This window comes from Nicotiana sylvestris, chromosome 1, assembly GCF_000393655.2.
Source record: "Nicotiana sylvestris chromosome 1, ASM39365v2, whole genome shotgun sequence".
In the NCBI taxonomy this organism is placed as follows: domain Eukaryota; kingdom Viridiplantae; phylum Streptophyta; class Magnoliopsida; order Solanales; family Solanaceae; genus Nicotiana; species Nicotiana sylvestris.
In genome coordinates, this window is record NC_091057.1 from 31,093,855 (window position 1) to 31,105,078 (window position 11,224).

Genomic DNA, 11,224 nt, shown 5'->3' on the forward strand with positions numbered 1-11,224 from the left:
TAACATACCAAACAGTCAATAAAAAATAATACCAGAATATCTAATCCCAGCATAACTTGTATTCAAACCAAACGACCTCTCAAAGATTTAAAACAATCAAGGAATTCTTCAAAAGTTTAACCAATAGTGTAATTCTGTAAAGTTAACTGGAAGCTTTCTATACTTTTAACAAATTACAAGGACTTTCTCAGTCATTAGTGAAACTTTATTTTCAAGACTATAAATTTAAGGAAATAGCCGGAAGCCAACAACACTTAGCATTCACTTTACATTTGAGTCCATTATGATACTCAGTGCTGAAGAAACATCAATGGCAGAAGCTTTTGTTTCCTTTCTCATTGAGAGGATTGAAGGAGTATTGAAATTAAACAAAGGCACACTCTTATGTGGTGCTAAAAAATGTGTGAAAGATCTTCAATCAGAGCTCATGAAAACGAAGCAATTTCTTAAAGATGCTGAAGAGAAACAAATGGAAAACAAAAAGATAAGTGAAATGGTTGATAATATTCGAAGGATTGCCTTCAAGATTGATGATAAAGTCGAAGAATATGCATTTGAGGTTGCGAAAAGCCGAAAATTTTGGATCAAAGGATTAATGGCACACTATAAACGTGTTTATTATGGTAGGCAAAAGAAGTTTCAGTTGGAAATGGTAGAATTTAAAGGTAAGGTGAAAGGTTTCACAAGGAGTTTACAACTTCATGGTGTGAAGAAGATAATGCACGAAAAAGATTGCGGTAAAATCGTTGGCTTAGGTAAATGGGAAGAAATTACTATGGTTAAGAAAATGGAGAGTAATTTTGAAGGTTTTATTGGTATGGAGAGTATCTATGTGTTTGACAAGGATATGGTAATGCAGAAGGCAAAGGTGAAGGATCAACATTTTGAAAGAATTTAGAGTTTGCATGTTGCAGAATGTTTATTTATTTAACCACTTGCTGCATAGTATGTACTAGTAATTTCTTGACTATATTTTGATGTTGCAGTGTAAGAGTATTTAGTCATTGACTGATGGTATTTAAACAGAAGACTTTCTTATTTTGTAATTTGCTATGCTAATTGTAATTGCATTAGAGAAAACTAGTGTTACCTGCAAAGCTACTGTGAACAAAATGAAGGATCAAACTTCAAAGGATGGAAGGATTGGCAAGAAAGATCACAAAGCAAATGAAGAGTGATTTTGGACATTTTTCATAATATGGGACATTGGAGTAAGGTAAAGTTGTTTCTGTTTGTCCTATAGATCATGGGTTCGAGCCGTGGAAGCAGTCACTAATGCTTGCATTAGGGTAGGTTGTCTATATCACACCCTTTGGAGGGTGCGACCTTTCCACGGACCCTGCATGAATACGGAATGCCTTGCTCATCGAGCTGCCCTTTTTTTTAATTCATAATATGCCGTTCTTTCTGGACTATATTTCGATGTTTGAATGGTATGCGGGGTAACATTTCCATGGAGGGGGACAGTAGAGTAACGGTAAAGTTTATGTTTGACCTATAGATCACGGGTTCGAGCCGTGGAACCAACCACTAATGCTTGTATTAGGGTAGGTTGTCTACATCAACCCTTGGAGGGTGTGGCTCTTCCACGGACCCTGCATGAATACGGAGTGCCTTGTTCATCGAGCTGCCCTCTTTTTTTAACTTCATAATATGCAGTTCTTTATGGACTATACTTCGATGTTTGAATGGTATGCGGGATAGCATTTCCATGGAAGATTTACTTATATACTATTAGTATTCAGTAGCATAATTTACCATGTTACATTAATGAAAATTACTAGTACTTGTAAAGCCATACTGAGCACTCTGACCATGGTTCACAAAGCAAACTAGACAGTGATACTGGCAACTTTAAGTTGGCGTTTCAGTTTTGTATTTCATGACTTTGCGAAAATGCTAGTAACTTATTGTCGCAGAGGCAGAGGATTAAGAAGTAAAATACTGAATGTACGAAACAATCCACAAAAAAGAACGTGCTTTTCCAGCATACATATATGCAATTTCACCAAAACATAACATCAGCATTTCTTTTTTTGATTGTTAACATCAGCAGTTCTTTTCAAAAACAAAAAAAGCCTAGTGCTTCTTGATTTCTTTTTCACCACTAATGCTTCTTGATTTACCTATATCTATGTGAGTTATCGATGAGGTCAGTATATCATCAGCGAGAAGGAATCTTCATCAGGATCTACTTCCTAGCTCCTGCAAGATAAGATTAGATATAAAGATCAAATGAAGATATAAAGATGTTCACGATCAGCAAGCTATTTGAAGCGAAACACATGCATTAATAGTTTCCATTACTACAGCACCTAATAAACAGTTTGATGCTCTAAAGGCATTGTAGGTAGAACTGTAACAGAAGCAACATACTCATTAAACAGTTTCAAATATAAAGGGCGGGAAGAGATGCAAATATAAGAGGAGAATAAGTTAGAGAAGGAAGCAACTAAAATGGTATGTATGAAGCCAATTGCATCTTCAATGAAAATATAGCCAGGGAACACCCGAATATTATTAAAGATATTTAGTATATTTAAGTGAGTACTTGTATGGGTGTATTTGATGCACTTCTGGCACATAGTAATAGGTATCATAAAGCTCTAGAGAAGTACTGAGGTCAATATGCACATGAAAATAGGAGGCAGATTTTACTGCTAGGCTTGTATAAGAAAGAGGAGTAAAAAGATGAACTGACTCTTCAAAGACTTGATGTCTCGACAAAGTTCGCTTCCACAACAACACTTGAACGCTTTCACTGGATGACTATGATCGGTGAAGTCAATACCATAATCCTGCAATGTTTCATATTTATAATGATTCTTTGCGAGTCTCAGTCAACAACTAGTTAAAAAGAAATTACACTTTCTTTGACTTAACTCATGCTTCCTGTACATTAAGATGAGAGTTATAAAACGATAATGTTCAACATAGATGGGGGCATTACCCAAGTTAACTCTTCTAAAGCATTAACTTTCCTCGTAGTGAAAAAAGCAACCTGCGGTGACATGAAAAAAGATGTTTGATGTGATTTTCCACGCATTTCTAAATAACAGAAGGATACTGGCAGCGAAAACAAAGATAACAAATACATGGTAGTAGTGATGATCCGGAGTCTCTACTTCAACTGGGATCTCAACCAAGTTAGCATCATAACATCTGACCAAGATAAAATTACAATGTGGTTAGTTTCTGTCCACATTGGGAAGAGAAAAAGAAACAACAAACTTTTCTTCAACATAAATATGATTCGTAGAAACAAAAATTAAAAGCAAAGAACAAGCTATTGATTTTGCACCCAAGAAGAATAATGGAAACTTATAATGATGCTCCACTGGTGGATCATTCCATGTCAAATTTATTTCATAAAGAAAGCGATACGAACAAAAAAGTCAATTGATTGATTATACCTCTTCATGCCAGATATAACGTTGCATCTAGTGTTTACCTACTACTTTTCTTTTCAAATTTGTGTACCAAAGTAATAGAAAGAAGAACAGACCCCGCTGAAAGAGTGAGGGCGAAAATATTAATTCCAAGAATCAGAGACCAAGGGTACCATTTAAGTGCTGTGACAGGAATTATTTTCAAAGTGAGACACAGAAGGAGACAGACTGCAAAGAGTAAAATACTTTATGAAGTTAAGCCATGCATTCAGGTGGAGAAAGAGGGGGCAAAGCAGTGAAGAGATGCAGGGAAGAATAGAGAAGTGATGCTGAAGAAGTAAATCTAATTACATTGTTACCTTTAATGCATGATACTGTACACATTCTCATGAGACATAGTACTTAAACCAAAAAGTCATAATCACAACTGCTTCTTAAATAGGTAACAGCTGGTGGACATGAATATTATCTACTTTGCTTTAAAAGTGTACAAACCACCTATCACCTGAAGGGCAAATACAAAGAGTAAAGGATGAGAATTGGAGACTAACCTATGATTAATGAACCTTGCAATATTGCCATAAGAAGTAGCATCCAAACAAAGTGCCTCTTCATCCTTCAGGACACCTTCCGAACCCCAATCTGCATCTAGCAAAACTGGGTATGTGTGTCTCTCATCAGCGGTTTGCGTGTTTCGCTCATACAACTCCGTGTTGGTCACTATTTCTCCTACATATTCACAGACAAAAGCACCTCTAGGCAAATCCTCCAGTGTCCTGAGCCCCCAACCTTTTCCATGAGCTGTCATAAACACCTGATATGCAGGATAAGAATGTGTCAAGCAATTTCTTAATACTGTAGGTTTCTATAAAAGTATTCAACATGCACTAAACCTTTTCTTTTTCTTTTTTGATAAATCAAACAAGTATAATTTATATCACACCAAGATGGCAAAAAACAATATGTACAATATAGGTTTGCAGTTCAAACCATAATCATCTATCATGCTTTCCCTGACCAAGAATTTATATGACATAAAAGTCATTTCTAATACTCCTAACTTCATTATCACTATTAGTGAAACAATCTCCTCTTTCTTATGTTCCAAATGAGCCAAAGTGGTCGAACCTGAGACCCTTGGTTTGCAATATTTTTCTAACCTGCAATGGCACTGCTATGCCTCGCTGAACAACACGATTCCCACATTCCCTGCTGCAGCCGCATTTATGCCAGCACTCTTTGATAAATTTCCTCACCAAATGACCCTTGCACACGCCAGACATGCTATTGTTCTTAGACCTTTCAAGGGGACAGTCTTGACAATATACTAAACCATGCCTTTGGGGTTCACGATTCATTGAGATGCAATTCTCGAGAAACTTTTCCTTGAGCAAACCACCTGATGTGTAGGCAAACTCACCCCCTGTTTCACCAGCACAAGCACAGGGTATATCTGGAGACAAACAATCCTCACTGCAGTTTGAACAACAGTTGTCATCCGATATACGAGCAAGAAGAAACTTCACATATGCATTTTGGAAAATAATGTTCTTAGGTATGTACTTAAAGACAGGCAAGATCTCATGGCTGAATTCATTGATCAACGAAATTCTATGCACCTCTTGACCATTGGTGATGTCTTCAAAATAATAAGCAGAACTAGGAAGACCAGGAGATGAGGTGTTTTTCTGAACAACCAATGAATTCTTCATCGTTGAAGGCGCAAGGAGTTTAAGAACCTTATTAGTTTTGTCCTTTTCAGCACCATGAATCTTAGTACCATTAAAATTCATCATATAGCACACTATATCCCTATTTCCAGAAGCTGGAAATTTTGGAATTTGAGGTGAGACTTTGATAAGATTCGACAACTTGAATGAGCCATTGCTAATGTCTGGAGCAAAGTGTAATTCATGATTAGCAGCATCATATCTCACACCGACTGGATGAAGTTTCTGAGACTCTATCCCAGCTGATGGCTCATTTGCTGGCCTAGCCTTGGTGCCAGCCGTCAGATAGCATTCACACAGCTTTTCCATCAGCCTCAACAGAGAGAAATCAGGTTGAGAAATTCTATAAGACTTTATATACTTTTCCTCCATCCGCTTCAAGACTGCATCTAAACTTGGTGGATGAAAATCTGATGAGCAATATGGCTTATGGGCAAAGAAGATCTTCACCTCCCCCTTCTGAGAGGAAGCAATATCTAGTTGTGATGAACTTGTCGCACCTTTTCCATTTCCTTCTGTACCCAAATGTTCAGAGTTGAGAAACTCCAAGTCTTGTCTTTCAATTCTTCTTGAGCCTTCTTCAAATAATTGACAGGAAGGAGCTATTTGTAAAAATTCAAGTCCAAAGAAAATGAGAGAATAAAGCTTCTAGGTTATAGATAGCATTCACATTTTGGTATGACTGAATTTGACAACAATACTAAGAGGAACGGAATGCAAATAAAATGATTCCAATCTCAGAAGTACAATTTACCAACAGATATATTTTCCATGTGGTTTTACCCAGAAAGACAATTTACCCCCATCTGATGGAACAAATACTGATGTTCTTTATACACATCCCTTTTTCCTTTTCATCAAACAACATATTAAAAGTTGGACCTGCTATGAGCAGAAAAATTCATTGAACTATTCGCTTATAAAATCAATGAAGAGTAAAAGACGTAGCCTTTCCGATAACAAGTGTTTATAAAATCACATATTCGCTTCGTCCGAAGACAAATCACTAGAACAAGACCAAATTCATTGAACTTTCCCTCAGAAAAATAGCAACTTTGGAACTTCATAAGAAGGAATGTATATTAGTGGAGAAAGTTGCAGCATAGCAGTTTGCCTATGCTGTCTTTCTTTGGCTTTCAGATTCCACATTAACTTCTAGAATAAAGTTGTTGACATTACCAAGTTAACCCTTCTCTGTTTCTTCCTTTTAGTCAATCATTTCAATATTCATATTCCAATTTAGTACAAAATCACCAAAACAAGCATATATGACGACAAGAGAAACTTCAAAAAGAAAAATCCATCAAGAGAATATCAACTGAATGGGTATCCAAACTCGAAATAAGGAACAATCCATTCTATATTTCAAAGTATCAAAACCATGTGTAGGAAGAGAGACAGATGGATCTTATTATAGTAAACTCTAAATATCGAAGGAATACCTGAAGGAGCAACAGCAAGAGGAACATCAAAATCTGGAAGGTTATCAGAAAATGGCTCATTTAGAGGCATAGCATCACGAAGGTCGTACTCAACAAGAGCACCTTCGTTGGATGCATCAGAAGAACCTATACCACTTGGCTCTTCCCGGCAACCAAAACACAGTCTTCTTTTAGGTACCAGAGCAGGATATGAAAGAGATGTGTCACCCCTTTCCTTTATAGTCAAATGAGGTAACATAGTAACAGGTTCTTTCATGTCATTATCAGAGAGTAGTACAATGTCATTATCCCGCTCTGAAATAGGAGAAGCCTCTGAAGAACTCTGTTTCTTACCTTTGCCCTGATAATCTTTCAAGAGAAGAGGCTTCAGTTCGACATCCTCAGTTTCATAAGACTCAGGGGTGAACCCAGCCATCTTATGCTTGCTGGGAGGTTGCAACTCTGAAGTACATGTGTCAGCACTAGGACTGGGATCATGTTTAGCAGGTGAGGAATGATGTCTTTGAGAGCAGAACCTAGATCTTTTCAGTGGTGGTTCATTTTCTTCTGGCTCATCTTCCAACAGGGATTTCTGCCTTTCCTGATCATCAGTGAAACTATAATCAATTATCACATGCATTCTCATAGGAAATTGAAAGGAAAGATGTGAAGATGGATGAACGGTCTGTGTTTCATTTTGTGCATGATATCAAGATAGACAGAAATATTACCATACATAATCTATAGAAAGGATTAACACATTGCAAGGGGTATCATGTGATGATGAACAATGGAAATAAGCACTGAAGCTTAAGTAATCATAGGGAGCACCTTTGACTCCTCGCTGTCTATAAGAGACTCCAAAAGAGCAGAATAATTCTCATCTTCAATAAGCTTCCAGTTTTTGTTGTACAGATTCAGAAGGTTCCTCAATACTGGCTTCACAATTTCTTCAGTATAGCCAAAGACCTCCATTGCCTCACAGGCCCTTTTCACCTTTGACTTCAACGCCATTTTATATTACCAATGCAGAACTTGAAGGAGCTCAATGAGGTTGAGGTACTGCAGTAGCTGCTTCCTTTCAATGCAAAAATAGAGTTAAAGCATTACTTTTTGATAACGAAGAGCAAAAACACAACATCTGCATTATAACCACAAACAAGGAAACACAAAAACACCATCTGAATTTTACCAACATAATGACTGGAAGTACATTAAACTTAAGAATACTAACTTACTAGATGACATTCCAAGTTGAAGGTATCCAGTACAAATCTATGAAGACTCCTAGCATTTTTTTTCCAGAAGCTAATTGGAGGTGTAAAATATTGGTCTTATCAAATGCTGCTACATCAATTAGAAAAAGACACTGTATGACGTTGTTAAGCATCAAGACGATACTTCATCATGTACAGAAATTCCTAATAGAGCTCAGTCTGAAACAGCAGAAAAGACTCGAATGCACAATAGTCTCTTCATCAACCAAAATACAATTAATGCAGCGGGAGAATTATTTCCCATATTTCACCAAGTCATGTTTCATTACTGACATCTCACAAACACTATTTCTTTTTTATCAGTAAACATGTTCTCTATAGCCGAAAGGAAACGACAGCGGAATGGTGATCACAAGTAGATCCTACTTGTCAAACTTTGTTCAATCAGACATCTTCCTACCACTAACGAAAAAGAGCTTTATAATCACAATATGACAATGTTAATACTGCTGAGAAAACCCATTTGTCACAAGAAAAGATGTTGATGGGTGTTTTAGCCTTTTCGGACACAATATTGAGGGGGGTTATCTACAAGGAATTGAACAAATTAGTCCCATGACAGTTGTATGGTTCCACAGAGCAATAGAACATCAATTTAACAGAAACTGAGTCCCCACTTCAGCTGTGTCACAAATACACTTACTGTAATGTTATTCTTTACACAAATACCGCCTGCCCCTGCCCACACATGATTACTATGCTTTAAGTTAATTAAGACCATCTTCAACCAGTAAAAACAAATATGAGGTTCTCTTTAACTGCAACTTTGCTTCCAAAACTCCTTTTACTACTACCTCCCATCCAAAAATGAACAGGGGATTTGGAGTGCAAAGGTCAACATATCTTATTTCTGTGAAAATTTGGACATTCATGTTTTCACATATTTGAAAGTACAATTAAGAAATACATAAATCACACAATGCAACAGTTAAAGAATGTTTTAAAATATTAAAAAAATTATAGTTGAAAAAAAAAAAACTTGCTCACCAAATAGTAATAGTGTTAAATACATACAATTAAGCAAATAAAAGTATACTCTCTAATAATTTAAACTTTCAGATAAATGATAACACACTTGCACCCAAAGATGCCGCCTATTGATCAATGAAATAGATTGAGAATCATGAGGTCTCAGATTCAATACTTAGGGGAGGTAAGAAACAATAAGTGATTTCTTTCCATCTTTCCAAGCCTTGGCGGACAGAATTATCCGACACCTGTGCCAGTGGGAGATAGCAGGTATCTCGTGGAATTAGTTAAAGTACGCCCAAGTGGGCCCGGACACCACGGTTATCAATGAAAAAAATAATCACAGACTATAATATGGTATCAGAACCAGCATAAGACTCCCACCCATTATCAAAAAAGAATTCACATGTGCTTGACCCAGGCTCGCACTTAAAGGGTGTGTCGAAGACATAAATTAAGTAAATAACAATCCACTCTCTAGCTTAAAAGAGACCTTCCTAACATTTATGCCTCAATAGACAGAGTTATCCGATACTCATGTTTGTGAGATATAGCAAATACTTGGTGGAATAGGTGAGGTGCAAGCAAACTAACCGGAAACCACCCGAAGCAAAAAAATAAAAAAATAAAATGAAATAAAATAAAAAAAATAAAAAGACAGAGAATGGCATTATCAGTATCTGATAGCACTCCCAAGCAAATTTATTAGCCTTAAACAAGCACAGTAAGAATACCAAAAAATCATAAATAGAGGAAACTCTTCTGTTATTTTATGAATATTTGGCAAAAAACAGAATAAACCTTTAGTGCACGCAAGAAACAAAACCACTGTGATTTCACCAAATCATACGAGGAAACCCCCTATTTAACAGATGAAACATAAAATAAAAATTATCAAAAAGAAAAATCATCAACACCGTAGCGTAGTAAAATCAGAATCAGGTATTAGAAAAATAAAAAAAATTACAAAAAACGTAATAACACAACAAAATGTGAAACAGAGCATATTCCAAATGAGACAACCAAAATTCTTTTTCTGAAAACATAAGGAACACAGCAAAAATGTTCTTAGTTCTGGGTTTTTATAAGATTGAAACTACAAAAAAAAATACATTAAAAAGGGAAAAACATTATATATCATATTTTCCATGCATGAAACCATTTTAGCTATCCAATATTAATGGGTTATATCTCAACATGAATAGAACTCGGGATCATCCTTGTGTAACCCCATTGCAACACTGATCCTCTAGGGTTTTAGTTAAAATTCTGTGAAAAATCAAAAAAAAAAAAAAAATGAAAAAGCTATTCATGTTACCTTAAACTTGATTTTCAAAAAAACAAAACTTTTGTGGACCATACTTTGAATGAACAGTAAAAAATGATAAATTAAAATACCTTTTACTTTAGCACCAAGAAACCTATTCGACTCCTTTCTCTAGCTCAACTTCTTCAAACAGGGGTGAGCCACACTGTTAGACAATTTAGCCTTTACAAGTTACAGTGAGAATTTATATCATTTAATCATAGTTAAGTAACCTGAGTTAGGTGATAAATGTATAAAAGACATATGTCTTATATTTACTGGTCTAATATAAATATATAAATATTTATTTTGATAACAAAATATAAAAAATGCCATTTAATTATGGTTAAATAACCAACCATAGGTAAGTATAATAAAAAGACACATGTCATGTATTCATTCGTTTAATATAAATATCTATTTGAGATCATAGTTAATAAAGGTAAAAGAACTACTGGGACATATTTTTGACGGTCAATTGTACGTGCACTAACCTTTTCATTCCAACAGTGACTCTTTGGCACTCCCAAATGAAACAAAATAATCAATCCAGTAGTACGTTTTTAAGGATTCATTTTTATCTAATTATTAAAAATGATTAAGTTTTATATGCTGACACTACTAAAATTAGCTAATCGATCATATTACCTAAAAGTTTTATTACGCAAAATTGTTTATGGTACTGTGAATTGGTTAATGGTAAAACTTATCAACAATTGGAGTTTACATTAATCCAACGAATAATTGACACGGGCTTTTTTGAATATATACATTCATTCATCACTTAATTATATTTTATTAGTAATATAAAGTTTTATATCATTTTTATACTTTTTTTTGACAACCATTGTCAAATTACCATTAACTCCAAAAGCCATTACAAATAAAGAGCACCTCCTTTCTGAGTAAAAATAGCACGGTATAGCTAGTTTTCGGATTGGTCATTCAAAAATAGTCACCGTTTACCAAGTCAATGAAAAATAGCCACTATTTTGCTGCAACAAAGACCAGTCCAGCATAATATACTGGAGTTCGGTGCACCTGTGTATGAACTCCAGCATATTATGCTGGACCGGTATACTTTGTTGGCACCAGTATAATAAACTGGAGACTGGAGCACCGGTGCTCCAAA

The 11,224-nt window shown here is 35.6% G+C and overlaps 1 protein-coding gene across 7 annotated transcripts; it reads right to left on the reverse strand.

The window, feature by feature from the left end:
* Positions 1 to 1,967: 1,967 nt before the first annotated feature.
* LOC104230590 (histone-lysine N-methyltransferase SUVR4-like) lies at positions 1,968 to 10,265 on the reverse strand. Of its 7 annotated transcripts, XM_009783438.1 has the most exons (10): positions 10,185 to 10,265; positions 7,372 to 7,618; positions 6,562 to 7,141; positions 4,953 to 5,721; positions 4,550 to 4,862; positions 3,941 to 4,203; positions 3,096 to 3,162; positions 2,951 to 3,001; positions 2,702 to 2,798; positions 1,968 to 2,205 (listed from the first exon to the last, which is right to left on the reverse strand). In XM_009783438.1, exons 2-10 carry the CDS (start codon positions 7,552 to 7,554, stop codon positions 2,192 to 2,194), a joined length of 2,337 nt encoding a protein of 778 aa, XP_009781740.1. In that variant the 5' UTR covers positions 7,555 to 7,618; positions 10,185 to 10,265; the 3' UTR covers positions 1,968 to 2,191. The 7 variants fall into 7 exon arrangements, with proteins under 7 accessions (XP_009781740.1, XP_009781743.1, XP_009781739.1 ...); XM_009783441.1 differs by having other exon boundaries at positions 4,550 to 5,694; positions 6,895 to 7,141; XM_009783437.1 differs by having other exon boundaries at positions 4,550 to 5,694.
* Between the last annotated feature and the right edge of the window lie 959 nt (positions 10,266 to 11,224).